Raw genomic sequence first — 16,533 nt, 5'->3', positions numbered from 1 at the left:
TCCTTTAACTTCTATGTTGGTCATCTTGAACTACTTCTAATTTTTGTTCCTCTTCCAGCTCTGCATGGTGCTAATCAAGGTCGCGGACATCTCGAACGAGGCCCGCCCGATGGACGTGGCCGAACCGTGGCTGGACCGGCTGCTGCAGGAGTTTTTCGCCCAGAGCGCGGCGGAAAAGTCCGAGGGCCTGCCGGTGACGCCCTTCATGGACCCGGACAAGGTCAGCAAGCCGGGCAGCCAGGTGCGCTTCATCGGGCTGGTGCTGCTGCCGCTGTTCGAGGCGCTCGGCGAGCTGCTGCCGGAGCTGACCGATCTGATCATCATGCCGGTGCGGGTCGCGCTGGATTACTACAAGTATGGTTGCTGTTTTGCAGAGATTCGGGAGTTGATCTAATCTGAGTTTTTTTTTTCTTTTTTAGGAAACTGAACGATGCCGCCAGTCGGCAGCGCCGTTCGATCGCCGAGGCGGAACAGTCGTCGGAGAACGCCAGCACGGCCACGACGGGAACCACCGGAACGGGAACGGCCGGCGGAAGCAGTGGTGGAGGGGGTGGCGTCAGCAGTAGCATCGGCGGGGGGACCGCGGGAGGGCTGAGCAACAGTTCGACCGGATCGCCGCAGTTGCCGCGGTCGCAGAGCGGAATCAGCGTGAAATCCAGACGTAGTATCCCGTCGCAAAAGTCCGCCAGTAGAACATCTGTTGATGAGCCTATTTTAATTACAGCCGAACTGCACGACCTGCCCGAGGGTAGCGAGAGCGGCGACTCCGAGACGGCGACGGAGGTGGATGTGAGTATGGTTTTGGTGTTTGGTAGGAAATTCCAGCGCAAGCAGGGAACCAGTTGGACTCGATTCTTTTTTGATTTTGACGGAATCTTGAAAAACAATGGTTTATCCAAGTTTTAAACTAAAATATTTTTAAAGAATTTAACAACAAAATGTAACCTCAGTTTTCGCTTAAATCAACCAAACTAGATATCATTTGTAGTGAAAGTTTTGAATAATATTAGAAAAAATATTGTTTTAATGTTTCAAGCTGCTTCTTTTTTCCACAGAATGTTGTTGGCATGAAACAAAACATTCGAGTAATAAGCTAAATTATAATTTTAATATTTTTTTTAATTTCACTGGAACCTTGTGGGGAGCTTTTCTTTAACCAAAGAAGACATTTTGCATCATTAGTTTTTCTCACACTTGGCTCCATATGTTTCACCAACTATTCATAAAAAAGGGTATGAAAATATCCAAAAACCTGCAGAAGGGATTATCTGATTTTATGTCTTCAACAAAGTTGTAAGTGATGTTGATGACAAAATACAGCAGTTGTTCGGTAACTGGGCGTTGTTTAACAGGGCTGCTTTTTAACTGGGCGCTCGATAACTGGGCCGTAGCCCAGTTAAAAAGCAGACAAACGTCAAAAAACCAAAACAAACCAAAATGACCGAGGGGTTAATGGATGCAAAAATCATATTCAATAAATAAAAAAGTAAGCATTGTAAATAAATTTGAGTAACTTTTATTTTTATATTTCATCTGGAAAATATTATACATCGGTGGTCTCCTCGTTATTTTTTGTTCAGCCCAGTTAACGAGCAACATTCGGTGACTGGGCTACGTTCTCAACCCAGTTACCGAACAACTACTGTAGTTACACTTTTGAGCGATTCTTTGAGATTTCGATTTATTTAGGGGACATAAAATGCCATCTTTTCAGAAAATTTCGCAAAGCGATAAATCAAGATTTTTTTATGAAGATTTTTCTTTTAAAAAAAGCTTGAAAAGGGCTCTTTTTGCCTTCCTTACCTTACTGAGGAAAGGCTATAAAACCACTCGATAAACGAACTTTTTTAATGTTATTTTTAGGGTTATTTTTTAGGTTACAGTTTTTCAGCTTTTCAAAATAGTGCCCATGTTTGCCTTTAAAAAATATTTATATTCAAGAGCCGAAAAATTTCTCTACAAAGCAAGTCAAAATATTTTTTAAGAACGAACATTTTCACAAATTTCGGATATCCTTACATTGGAAATCAACAAAGTTCAAAAAGGAAAATGTAGAAAATATTCTCAGCTTCTCAAAAATATCTTTTTTTATTTTTTCTAATATATTTTTTGATTGCAAATTTGATTTTACATTTGAAAATATCGATAAATGTACTTTTCTAAAAAGATTCCATTTCTGAAAAAAAGAGTCTGATAAAAAAAAATGTGACCCTTTCTAGAATTTTCTGACAAAACATGATTTATAAAACCTGCAATGTGTTTGTCGTGTGTATTTTTTTCCAGTGTAGTCCTCATCAATATGTACCACTTTGGCGAAGACATCAAATCAAGTTATTCCTTAAAAGATAATTGATTTTTTTATGTACCATTTTTCTACGAAATCGGTATTTTTTATTACTTTAATTTTTGTATTATTTAATGCGGCTGAAGCTTTTTTGGTGCCTTCAGTATGCCCAAAGAAGCCATTTTGCATCATTAGTTTGTCCATATCATTTTTCATACAATTTTGGCAGCTGTCCATACAAAAATGATATATGAAAATTCAAAAACCTTTATCTTTTGAAGGAATTTTTTGATCGATTTTTTTTCGTTGCCTAATTTTTTATTGTCGAGCTTAAACTACGTTAAGGTGATTTAAAACTTTTAAATCCAAGATGGCGGCCAATATAGCAGTGTTAAAATTTTGAAAAAAATAATTTTATTATTTAATAGGCAATCAACTATTTAAATTTCACTAAAATGGAGTTGCAGAACTCGAATTTGATGTTTAAAACAAGGAAAAGAAAAAAATGTTCGTGATTCGATTATCCGAAGCCCCATACAAACCTTCGGATAATCGAACTTCGGATAATCGAAACTTTGGATAATCGATTCTAGGCTATATAGGCATTTTTAGGCAACTTTAAAAAAAAGTCTCAGTTATTCATTTTTTTGTCCACTTTTGGGCCAAACATTCAATATAACGCCCTTTTGAAATGTTAGCCTTGATCTGAAAATTTTAAAAATATTGTTTTTGAAAAGATCGGAAAATTTTACGAATGTTTTATATTTTAACATTGAAAATCGGACCATTAGATGCTTACATATCGACATTAGAAAATGGTGGGTTGTTTGGGAGAGACTTAGATAACAACAATTAACCTGATTTTAAACCTTTGCATGGCAATATCTCAGCAACTAAGGGTCGTATCAACAAAGTTCAAAAAAGAAAAATATAGAGAATTTTCTCAGCTTTTCAAAAATTGTTTTTTTTTTTCAGGAGTGGGCAAACATGCGCACTAATTAAAAAAATGAATAACTGCTACTATTTTCAAAAAAAAAAGAACCTAAAAAGTGGCTATAACTTGAAAACGGTGCACTTTATCAAAATTTTACTAAAGTACTTTTTGATTGCAAATTTGATTTTACATCGAAAAATGAAGTTGAAAAATTTTTGCGACCGATATTCCGATTTTTTGAAAAAATCAGTATTGATTCAAAAATTCATAACTCGGTCTAAGATTTTTCGCACAACCTGGACATTTCTAAAAAGTTGGCATTTTATGTCCCCTAAAACATATCAAAAAATAAACAGCATGCTTTCATCGGACTGGCTGCGTTTGTGCTAGATTAGATTAGATTAGAAAACATATCAAAAAATAAAAAAATAAAAAAAATGTTTTTTTTTTGCAAATCAAGTTTCAGTGTAGTCCATATCCATACCTACAACTTTGCTGAAGACACCAAATCGATCATAAAATTTCTTCAAAAGATACAGATTTTTGAATTTTCATACATCGTTTTTTGTATAGATAGCTGCCAAATTTGTATGGAAAATTATATGGACAAACCCGAGCAGACGGAAATAGCTTGGGAATAACATTTTTTTATATTTGAAAATACACTCAAACCCCGATGGTTTGACACCAACTGTTGTCAAACTAACGGGGTCACTTTTTAGTTTGACACCCCTTTTACACGGAGTTCACACGCACTACCAAACGTTTGTTTTGATAGTGTGCATGAGCGCCGTGTAAAAAGTGACAGCTCGTCACTTTTTAGTTTGACTTTGACCAACCAACGGGGTACAAACTAAAAAAGTGTCAAACGAAAAAGTGACCAACCACCGGGGGTTGAGTGTACTAGGTCAATAACATTATATGTTATTTATAACAAGATTTGTTATTCGTCGTTATGATATTTTTGTTATTGGATTGTTATTGTAATAACAGACTTATAACATTTTGAGTAATTCTTCGAACATTTTTTTGTTATTATTTTTTGTTATTTTAACAACTAATCCGATCATCCCAATAACAGTTGGAGGTATTATTCCATAACAAAAAAAGTTGTTTTGGCTTTCAACCAATTTCAGACCAATAACAAATTTTGTTATAACATAAACTGTTATTAAACCTTTGTGCAGAAATGGATTATTCAAGAAGATATTTGATAATATAGATAATATTTGTTATTGAAATGGCATGAATTTTGTTATTACCGTCTGCTCGGGAACTAATGATGCAAAATGGCTTCTTTGGGCATACCGAAGACAGCAGACAAGTTTCAGTCGGATTAAAAAATACAAAAAATAATCGAATGACCGCAATCTGAAAGAACTGCTGATATAAACAACAAAAATTTATTTGCTAGGATTTCTCGAACGTTTTTAAACAAAATAACATAATTCTTCTTGCCCTTTTTAAGACATTTAATGATTCTAATTAAATTTCATTTAATTCGTTTAAAAAAAAAAACTTACCAAAATTATAATAGTTTATTTTCATTCCATAATATCGTTACTGTTGTTGCCCAATAAAAAAGCAAGATGAATGTTTTAGAGATTAATATCATCTAAAATAAATTTCATGTTTGATAAGTTAAATAAAACCGATAAATTGAATTGAATAACATAAAATTGATTTCTTTCATTAATAGCTACCAAAAATTAAGAAAATGTATGCTTCCGCTTAAATTTCTGGATTCCAATTTAAATAAAAGTAAAGAAATCATGAGAAGCATCACCGTGAAAAACACCGTGTTCACGAGTACATATAAAGTTTTGTCAAGAGAATCGAGTCCAAGATTTCTGATTCCGAGCTGGAATTGTTCCTCAGGAATAGATCTTTGAGAATGTTTTCGACTAATCAAAATTTGCAAATTCGCTCCCGCTTCGTGCTTTTCAGGTGGCGGAGAAAACGTCCAAGTTCAAGGTGGACACGGAGAGTAGCCACCGCAAGCAGTCGCACCCGAACTCGCAGTCGTCCCGCAAGGGGAGCCGCGAGAAGCGTCCGTCGATGATCGGCGAGTACTACCAGACAGGTACGCGCATTCGTGGCTCCCACGGCAACATTCAGCATACTAATCGAACGTATTTTGGTTCAAATCGCGCCATTAGCTTAGACCAGTACAGTAACAGCCGCCGGATGTCGGACGGCATCCAGATACAGACGGTCGTGTCGGACAATAGTGTGTACTACCACCAGCGCCAGCATCGCAGTCTGGAGCATGACTCGATGTGTTCGTCCTCGGACAAGAGCACCAGCCTGAACAGCAGCAGCAATGATCCGCCTGTCCAGGCTCAGCCGGCGGCGGCGGCCGCGGCGTTCCAATCTAGTCACCATGGAACGCAACAACAACCGCACTTTCACCATCAATACCAACAGCAGGCGGCGGCTGCCCTGCACCAGCTGCGTGCTGTTCAGGACTGTGAAAACATGAACATTGGCGTGCCGACGGCGGCGGCTGCGAGTTCAGGCAAGTTGTACGCAGGTTTGAACAATAACAATAACAGTAGCAACAACAATAACAAAAACATTGGCAAAAAGATGAGCTTGAGCCAGCAGCAAAAGCTGGAGAAAATTCGCAATGCTAGCAACAATAACAATAGCGGCGGCGGGTGCGACGCCAGCGGAGTAGGCGTTGGAACGAGTGGAGCGCTGGGAAAGAGTAATGGCGGTGGAGGCGGTGGTAGCGCCGTGAACGGAACCAATGGGACGACGACGACGTCCGCGTCGAGATCAATCATATCAAGACTGAGACAACTGACTGGAAGATTGAGCTTTAATTTTGACTCGCGGGAATCGAAGAAGCTGCAACTGCTGGCGCAGAAAGCGTCGGAACAGGCAGCGGTGGACGGTGGCGAATCTCAACCCGAAAGAGTAGGCTGTGCGACGACGAAGAAGACGCGCTTGCTGGAGAAATCGAAGACTGTAGATGTAGGAGGGGGCGGCGGCGGTTCGGTTGCGATTTGCGGTGGAGCCAGCGGGGAAGGATCGATGCATTACTGCTGCGGGGGTGGTTCCGGAGGAGTGATTCTGAACCAGCCCAAGTCGATCTCGCCGATTCTGATGCACCATCGGAACAGCGACGTGATCGCGTCGATGAACACGGCCCGGAACCGGGCGTACAGCTTGGACGTCCCGATCACGCGGAACTGCTGTCGGAGTCTGAGCGGGAGTACCGCCGGCGGAGGTGGCTCCAGCTGCGGAGGCAGCCACAAGAGCTTGACCTTCTCGTTGAACAAATCGCTCAACGAGGAGGCGAACGACACCACGATCAGCTCGGGACGGCCGCTGGATGACAACACGAACGCCACGACGGCCGCCGCGAAAGGCGGGGGAAGCATCAGCGAGACCATTTGACAACACCCGTACGAACCGTCCTTGCAGGGCATTCTGCTGGCGTCGAGTTCGCTGCAGACGGACTCGCCGACGCCACCGCCCTCCCACCAGCTGCTTCTGCCGGCCAGCAGCAGCTCCGGCGGCGGAAGTCAGCACCGAAGGCAGTCCTCTGGTGGTGGCGGGGGTGGCCATCGGTCTGCTCCGTACGCCGAGTCGGAGTCCATCTCGTCGAAGCACACGTCCGTGCTGGTCAGCTACTGGACCTGTCTGACGGAGCGGCTCAGCTCGCTGATTTGCAAGTGCTGCGAGCGGACGCTGCCGCCGGCGGAAAGCGTTTGAAAGCGAGGAGAGGTAAAGCGGGCGAAGGCGTAGGGTTTGTTTTTTTATTTCTTAGACCTTTTTGTTTAATAACTTGCAAGAAAATTTGCCAGCGTAGTAAGACTTCAAATCTGGCTTCAAATCTGACCCCGCATTGGTAAGCAAACTCACTAACTTCTATTTTAAGATGAATTTCGAGTAGGCTGATGATTGTTAAACTTGGCATTTAGCTTAACATCTTTCTTTTTGATGGCAAGGCCTACTTGTGTGAAATTGACCGCAGCGACGATTCCTTGCAATTGTTTTTTTTTCTAAATATAATCAAACGGCTTATTCTTTGGAGCCAATCGGGGTCAATGGCTGCTGCGTTTTACTTTTTTTGTAATTTTTTTACTAGATGTGCTTCCAAAAGTGTAATGTGACTTCGACCTGTTGATTTATAGCATTATTTAGTTGAGCAGAGTCAGTTAACTCAGCAATACCTAAAAAACTTTTCTCTATGTTTTTGTTGCCTCAAAAATAACACATTGATATAACAAAAACTTGGGAAAATTCCATGATCAACTCAACTATTCTGAAATAATGTCGAGCAATGGTCATAATATATTCGAATAGTTTGGTACTTGGAGGAAAACTTATAAGTAAATTGCTGAATTGTTAGTGTAAAATATTTTTAAAAGGCGTAAAAAAATGTGTTTTCAACTGCCTCAAAATTCAAATCTGGTTACATTCGGTCAGAAATTTGTTGATAAATGACAGTTCAAAGATTACAAAATCAAAAAATGGAGTGAAAAGCTGGTTGAACAATTTGATCGGGAAAGGCAATTTTTAGTCAAAATTGAAATGCTCATAACTTTAACCATTTGTTAAGCTTCAAGAAGTATTTGAAAGGAAAATTATTCTAGTTTTTGAATGTGAACGAATTTATGGGTCGTGGCTACCGGAGATGTTCCGGACTTCCCGGGACCATTTTGAAAAGCTGCGTGCCATTTTAACTTTTATTTCATCTCTATAACCAAATTCTCCCAAAGGTGCGATCTCATGATCTTAAAACATAAAGAAAGATATTAAAATGTGATTTTTGCGTGAAAATAATTTAATTACACTAACTTTTACTTCGAGTATCAATGAGCTAGTTCTCAAGAAATTTGTTAACAATTTAGCACACATGCTTAAACAACTTCAAACACAGTTTTTTGCTTTGGACCATGACAACATTTGTCCTAGATATTAAACTTTGAATTGTTTGAGTAATTGTAAGTTTATTAGGTACTCTTTCTTACATGTTCAATTGTGAACTCACTTTGAATTTCAGGGAAAATATATTTTTTCTGTGTTAAAGATATCTTATTTTGATACACTTTAAAAATGTCATCTCATTTTTTAGCTTTTAATATTTTGGATTTTCTCAATTTCCCGATTAATGTATTGGCGATAACCGATGGTAACTCTTTACATCAACTTGTTAAACAGAATTCATTCAAACAAAATCCACTCAGAAATTCAATAACTATAATTCAAAGATTATTTTTTGACAATGTGAAAGCTGATTCGTTTAGGTTTAGCTTTTTTTTCGAAAATCAATGAATTTTTCGAACACACTCAAATTTCAATTTGAATAGTGGAAAATACTCATATGATCACAAAATACCGTAGTTTTTAAAAACTATTCATATTTTCAAAAGTTGCAACATGAAATTTTGTGTAAATGTTCACCAGATTACACAGCAAAAAATCCGATGGTAAAATCGCATGCAAAAGCATGCACATCACCTTTGTGTGAAAAAATCACATAATATTGCATGAGAAAACATGTACACAAGTAACATTTTTTTGGAATGTGCGAAATCTTCTTTTTTGTGTACACGTTTTCTCATGCAAAATTACATGCGTTTGCTCACAAAGGTGATGTGCATGCTTTTACATGCGATTTTGCATGGAAGTTTGTTGCTGTGAATTCACAAAATATCACAGTTTTGCAAATACAGATTTTTCATGATTTGCCATATAGGGCATCAAACGACGCTAAATTGTTCTGTAGATTTTCACAATCTTAAAATTTCAATGCAAAATAATCATGCTTTCAGAAAATACCATATGTTTTTGAAAAAAAAAAAAAAAAAAAAAAAACAAACAAAATATTCATAATTTGCAATAAGTTTATCAAACGATTTCCATATTGCAAATTATAAAAGTTTTTGAGAGTATTATGTGGAAATTTAAGTGTTTTACATTAAAAACTCTTATTTAGTGAAAATCAGTACAAAATTTTCCGACGTTTGTTAACCATGTCGCAAATAAGGTAAATTTGAGTCCAATTAAGACTCGATTATCCAAGTTCGTTTTTTTCAAAGATTTCTTAAAAACTTTGGATAATGGAATCACGGCAAATTACACTTTTTTGGGTTCTTTATTTTCTCACTTCTAACAGAAGTTTCGAGTTTTACGACCAACTTTTCGTCGAATTTGAGTGGTTGATTGTCTATTACATTTAATATTAAATCACCACCATTCTTTGATTTAAAAATTTCCAAATCATTCTAGAGGTTAGAATTGAGATCATTCTTGATCAGCCAACCAAAACAAGACAATGAAAAATAAAATGGGGATTCGAAAATCTAGTCTGTTTTAGAAAAAAACATACCTATATTTTGGATTTATTTGTATTTTAACAAGAAAAAAGAAAAATTTAAAATCTTTGCAAATAATTACAGTTAATTCACCAACATGAGTGATTGTTTGTCGAAAAACTCAGTTGTTTTGATTTCGGGGGTTTTTCTCCCCCAACTCAAAAATGTTTAGTGAGAAAAAAAGGTTTTTTTAAATTGTCGAATCTACAGGATAGTATTAACTGTTATGAACAAAAGCATAATTTTGCCCCAAAAAAGCGTTCTGAAACCAAATGCTTTCATGATTTTTTTATACGTACTTTAGTTTATTTAAACAAATAATGTTATATAACCTCTTCACGGCAAATAAAGAAGTAGGGTAGAGTAGTCATCAATGAGACACGGGGAACAATGATAAAATGGCTCTCACAAGTCGTAGATTCAACCAATCAGGCTCATATTTGGGGGAAAGGTGTATCTACTAGATACACGTCTGCTATAATAGTGGCTTTGGTTATGGACGCTCCCTTGAAAAGTTATTCATAAATGTTTGATTCTGGGGTGTAAAAGTAAATTATGGACAAAAAATACTTTTTCGCTCGTAGCCTGCCATTTACAACAAAACTAATATTTCTTCAAATTTATTTCGACGTTCCATAGGGATTGAGTTGGGCTACAATGTCCTTTCATTAGGTTTGACCAAAATTTAGAATATACCCAGAAAACAGGGCTGTCTCATTGTTCCCCACTCATTTCAGCCCATGGGTAACAATGAGACACTTTGATTTTTCTTCATTAAACTTTTCAAAATCTATGGAAAACTCTCAAAACATGAATTGAAAGTGATTTTTGGCATATTTATAGAGTTTTAACTTCATTTAACCAAACATACAAAGTTTTTTGGTATAAATATATGGATTTCACAAAATTTAAATACTTTTTAGTCTAATTTTTGTTGATTAAAGTTTCATGTTGGCAAAATTGTTCTAAAATGTTCAAGACAAGTCACCTGTTATGGAACAATACAAAAACATGATGTTTTACTAGAAAAGTATTGATTTTCGTAGAGTGTCTCATTGTTCCCCAGCTGTCTCATTGTTCCTGCCAAGTGCTTCTACAATGAGACAGTTGAATAACTCTGGCTGTAGATGTCGGATCGATCTCATATTTTGGTCAATGTTAGAACACACTAAAAGAAATAAAATGCAACAAAAAGCTCATTAAAACATGCTGATGAAAAAATTACAAAAATCGTTGAAAGTTGAAAACCAAAAGTGTCTCATTGATGACTACCCTACCCTAATCTAGCCGCGTGTAAAAGGCCTGAATGTAAAATAAATTTCGCATTATTTATGAAATTCTGTGTAAATATTACATGAGCAATTCTCTACCAAAACCGGAAATGGATTTTATTTGTATTTTTTGATTTGACTCAAACTTTGTGGGGGCCTTCCCTACGACCAAATATGCTATTTTGTGTCATTGGTTCACCCATACAAGTCTCCATACAATTTTGGCAGCTGTCCATACAAAAATGGTATGTAAATATTCAAACAGCTGTAACTTTTGAGTGAATTTTTTGATCAATTTGGTGTCTTCGGCAAAGTTGTAGGTATTGTTGAGGACTTTTGAGAAAAAATAGGTACACGGAAAAAAAATTTGAGGATTTTTTTATCAACTTTTTTTTTACTAAAACTCAATTTCCCAAAATACGTATTTTTTGATTTTCGAGATTTTTTGATATGTTTTAGGGGACAAAAATCCGCAACTTTTGAGCCATAGAGAAACATGGTCAAAAAATCTGCCGCCGAGTTTTAAAAGGGCCAAACATTGAATATTACGCCCATTTAAAATGCTAGTCTTGATTTAAAAATTTTCATAATATTTTTTTCGAAAAGATCGGAAAATTTCACGAATGTTTCATATTTTAACATTGAAAATCGGACCATTAGTTGTTGAGATATCGTCATTAGAAAATGGTGGGCTGTTTGGGTGAGACTTAGAAAACTTCAATTTTCGTGTTTCTTTTTCTTTAAGCCGCTGTATCTCAGCAACCAAAGGTCCAATCTTCAATGTCTCTTAGACAATTTTATAGCAAATTTTCTGAACTTTTCAAAAAATATATTTTTAGAAATGGTCACTCATGGTCACTATTTTTAAAAATTGAAAAACTGCAAATATTTCGCTAAAATCAAACTTTCGGTGGCTATATCTAGAAAACGGAGCCCTTTATCAAAAAATATGTAAAGTACTTTTCGATTGTAAATTCAATTTTGCATTAAAAAGTAATGTCAAACTTGTTTTGCCATGAAACTTCGATTTTTTCCAAAAATCACTATTTTTTCAAAAATTCATAACTCGGCGGCAGATTTTTTGACCATGTTTCTCTATGGCTCAAAAGTTGCGGATTTTTGTCCCCTAAAACATATCAAAAAATCTCGAAAATCAAAAAATACGTATTTTGGGAAATTGAGTTTTAGTGAAAAAAAAGTTGATAAAAAAATCCTCAATTTTTTTCCGTGTACCTATTTTTTCTCAATAGTCCTCAACAATACCTACAACTTTGCCCAAGACACCAAATTGATCAGAAAATTCACTCAAAAGTTACAGCTGTTTGAATATTTACATACCATTTTTGTATGGACAGCTGCCAAAATTGTATGGAGACTTGTATGGGTGAACCAATGACACAAAATAGCATATTTGGTCGTAGGGAAGGCCCCCACAAAGTTTGAGTCAAATAAAAAAATACAAAAAATAAAAATGGTCGAAATTGGCCGATTTCGTAGAGAGTTGCTCACATCCGATATTTGTCCGAAATGTCATGCTGATATCTGCGTTTATCTATTACATTCTCCATCGGTTTGATGGCCGAGCGGGCTAAGGCGCCAGTTCTTACTGTTGGTGCTGGGTTTTGGATCCCGTCGGTCGCAGCTTTTTTTTTGTATTTACAAAAATTGTACAATGTACATGCAGTGTGTAACATGGCTTATTTGACGAGGTGATGTGCATGCTTTTGCATGCGATTTTTCCATCGGGTTTGCTGTGTTGACAACCCTAGTAACATTTTTAAACTTACAGGTTTTATCATGGTTCTGAAAACCCTGATACGGCCTAAATAGGCTTTTATGGCCTACTTAAAACCTAAAATGTTGCTTGGGAATCTTATACTTGAAATAAAAATATTCAATAAGGGTATTAAATTATGCTATTTCACGAATAAAAAAAATCTAAGTCCGAATATCAAACCATTATATATCTGAAATATGTTAAACTCACTTTTTGTGGTCAAAGATATAATTTAAAACTCAAATAAAAAAAGTCATTTCAAACAAGCCTTTCTAAAACCCCTAAAAATTGTACTTGTATTGTTTTTTTTATCAATGTTATTTTTTCCTAATTTTTAAATACAATTTAATGTGTTATTTTTTGCTAACTTTAATTTGAGTTATCAAAATACAGCTTTGAATTCCTATATTAACCTCAAAAATATTTCAGTGGGGTCATGTTATTTATCTATAATTGGGTTATTTTTGAGTTATCCAACTCTGCTCAGTAATTTCCAAAAGTTTACGTATTGTTTGCTGCACTTTGGTCACTCCATGAAGTCTCTCTAGTACGAAATAACCAGAAAGTAAACCAGCTTGTGAGCAAGTCGCGATATTAATTAGAAGGTACGTAGCTCAAATTAAACACAAAATCAGTACATCTTATATAGCCAATTGTGTCTGAAACTGAAAATTTGTCAAATTGTTAGGCGCTGTTGTTTTACAGGTGAGAAAAGAAAAACTAAAACATAAAAAATTCTAGAACCAACCAAAGCATAGAATCGTAATACTCTCTCTATCAGCTGTGACCATTCCGACCGTGTTTGTTGGCTAGAGATGATGAAGAAGATGATGAACTTTAGTGCCCGCCGATAGGAACTAACTAACCCACACTCACACAAAAACACAGACACACACCGAACTGTTTCCCCATGTCTTTACACCACACGCAGACATATCACTTTCTACTAAAACTACAAAGAACAAAGAAAGATGCTAAGATAAAATCAAAAAAAAAAAACATTAAAATCCGAATTTATCCAAAAGTGCGCGAAAAACGCGGTAGGCCATGCCCTTCCGTTTGACGTAAAGGGAAGAACGCACTGCACTGAAACAAAACGTCACCCGTAATGGAAGACTTTCACCCCTTCTTCCAAGGTAGGATTCTTAACGGGAACGTTCGTAAATGTAGCCAAAATTCACTTTGCTTAGAACAGAAACAACAAACAAAAACTGACACTATACTGAGATGTAGTCTATCGACCTAAATCGTATCGAATGTGAACCGAACGCGGAGGGGTGGAGGGGGGAAGAGCTCCTCGGCGGAGAAGTGAATTCTACTAAACTATAGTTATGACTAAACATTCATGTTGCAGGCGACATTATAAATAAATTGTCTATATTTAAACAACCCGGGGTGCAGATAAACACTAGGACACACGCACTGAGCACACAAATACTAGCAGAAAAACAAACACTCTTTCTAAAACTGTTTAGAAAACAATTGTGTGGAAACAACACACTTTTTGATGTCAACCTTGAACGTGTCTCAATGTGGCTAGAAATGTAAGTTAGCGCAATAGATGTCAGTCCGCCACGCCACGGTCCACTCTTGGAAGTCCAACGTAAACAACTCTATATATATACGATAAGCCTTCAAAGTCCTGTAAGACCGAACGTTGATAAATGTTGAAACAAAAAGACCACGACATACTGAGAGTAGAAATTCGAAACAGTAGCGTAGAACCTATGGAAATCAACCGCAAACTTTTCTCAGTGCATTTGCGGATGAATAAAAGTTAGTCAAACTAGAGTTGAACGGAAACAAAAATGTGCCACATTAAGTATCCCACCCGTAAACAAAAACAACTAACAAATTTTCAACTCTTTGAATTCGATGAAACACACAATATTCTGACCTTTGTAAAACGGACCAACCTTTTTGCCGAAACTCACAGAAAACCGACAGAATTTTTAAACAAACATGCTTCGTGCTGGTGCGAAACTTAACAAATAGAGAACCACCCCTAATTATCACATACACACAAACAAATAAAAACAAATACAATTGAATGTCTTAACCAATAGTACGTGACCGCGCGCAAAACAACAAAAACACACTCTTCTGAGGAGGCTAATAATTACACAAAATAAAAAAGAAGGAAAAAATCGATGTTTAACGTAACGAGTCTGTCGAGACAACAGCAAAAAAAAAAACCAATGTGTCATAAAAATGCATGTGATTTTCCGTGGAGTGTAAAACGTAAGGAGAAAAGCGAAATGGCGAACTAAGAAGAAAAAAACAAACACTAATAAGAAATGTTATCGAAAAGAGAGCGAGAGAGAGAAATAAAAGTATATTAATTGGAGAAAAAAAAACTGTTAAATCGTTGATCTGATCTGAGAATAAGAGAGAGAGAGAGTTGATAGAGAAGGTAAGAAACTGGAAATAATAAAAAAAGAAAAAAATATATATTAGCACGTAAGGATGAGAACATCAACCACATGAACACTAAAGAGTAAAAGGTATATACAAAAGAAGAAGAAGAAGAGAATAAACATAACTTATAATATTAACTGAAAAAATAAGAATAACGATAATACAAGCGACTATTTAAACCAATTGATAAGTTATTGCGAATGAAAATAAAATAAAAGTAATGAATTATACTGATATAAACGGACTAGATGGAAGAAAACAACAATACTGGAAATATAAAGTGATGTAAGTGACAAAGCAAAATGGGGACGAACTTCTGATTTTATGATAATATCACTTCCTTACTGTACTCAATTGTGATAAAATTAAAAATATTTTTTAAAAATATTTTTATATGTGTCCAAATTTAAGATAGCTGCTTGCAGTGAAAGACATCTGAAATGCTGAGATTTATTTTTTAAATAACTTCAATGACAAAAAAAAACGAATTTGCAATCGTTATGTTGTTTTATCATACATCTAGAAAAAAAAATTATCGAACTGTCACTTTTTACACTGCGCTCACGCACACTCGTTTGGTAGTGTGTGTGATATCCGTGTAAAAGGGGTGTCAAACTTAAAAGTGTCCCGAGTCGTTTGACAACAGTTGGTGTCAAACCATCGGGGTTTAAGTGTAGCTCCGTTTTAGACTTTTTAGATTTTTTTTATTATGTTTTGTTTCAAATTTATTCAAAAGGTTGGTGAAAGTTTCAGATTTTTCCTATTTTGCAAAAAAAAGGAAATTTTTGCGAAACATGATTTTTTCGAAGTGTTACTCATATTGCCCTAATAATTGATATCTTGGAAATTGCTGATACTTTTCATAGTTTTACGTAAATATGAATATAAGCGTGTCCCAAAAAAACACGAAGTCGAGGAAATCAATGTGCTCAGTTCTCACATGATAGATAATCACTTGGGTTAGTGAAATTTCACGATTTCGAGGACAGCGTGAAATCCGCGAAATTTGTCTTTTTCTGAGAAATCCCGTGAAATTTTTGTTTGTGTGAAACTATAACGATTCTTCTCAAAATATTGTACCAAACTCAAATAGGAATAAAAATAATCTTAAGAACTACTGAAGAACTAGGCGTTGTTTTTGTTCAATTTCTAATATAGGGTCAATTTAAACCCAAAAAGGGGTTGGAAATCTTTAAGTATGAATTTTTGACAGTTTAAAAAAAATAATTCAAAATGGGTAGAAACCTTCAAATTTATTGCCATTTTCAGTAGAATTTTGCAATAAGACCATTAGTTGCTGAGTTATCGACATTAGAAAATGGTTGGTCGTTTGGGTGAGACTTACAAAACATCCATTTAAAATCTCTGCCGGGCAATTTCTCTGCAACTAATAGAGGTCGTATCAAAAAATTTCAAAAAAGCAAAATATACAGAATCTTTTCAGTTTCTCAAAAATATTGTTTTCAAAAATGGGTAAATATTTTCAACAGTTTTTTTTATTGCGAATTCAATTTTTA

The 16,533-nt window shown here is 36.1% G+C and overlaps 1 protein-coding gene across 3 annotated transcripts in view; it reads left to right on the top strand.

The window, feature by feature from the left end:
- LOC120429142 (high affinity cGMP-specific 3',5'-cyclic phosphodiesterase 9A) overlaps window positions 1–15,125 on the top strand; it is an 85,366-nt gene extending 70,241 nt beyond the window's left edge. For 2 of the 3 annotated variants that reach the window (XM_052709249.1, XM_052709248.1), the window contains exons 6-8: window positions 59–354; window positions 420–789; window positions 5,166–15,125. In XM_052709249.1, coding sequence (XP_052565209.1) covers window positions 59–354; window positions 420–789; window positions 5,166–6,623 — 2,124 coding nt within the window. In that variant the 3' untranslated portion in view covers window positions 6,624–15,125. The remainder of the gene's footprint in view (window positions 1–58; window positions 355–419; window positions 790–5,165) is intronic. The other variant, XM_052709250.1, reaches the window with a different exon arrangement.
- The last annotated feature ends 1,408 nt before the right edge of the window (window positions 15,126–16,533 follow it).

The sequence above is a fragment of the Culex pipiens genome, chromosome 3, assembly GCF_016801865.2.
Source record: "Culex pipiens pallens isolate TS chromosome 3, TS_CPP_V2, whole genome shotgun sequence".
Lineage (NCBI taxonomy): Eukaryota > Metazoa > Arthropoda > Insecta > Diptera > Culicidae > Culex > Culex pipiens.
The sequence above is the reverse complement of the archived record's forward strand: the minus strand, read 5'-3'. Positions and strand labels throughout refer to the sequence as shown.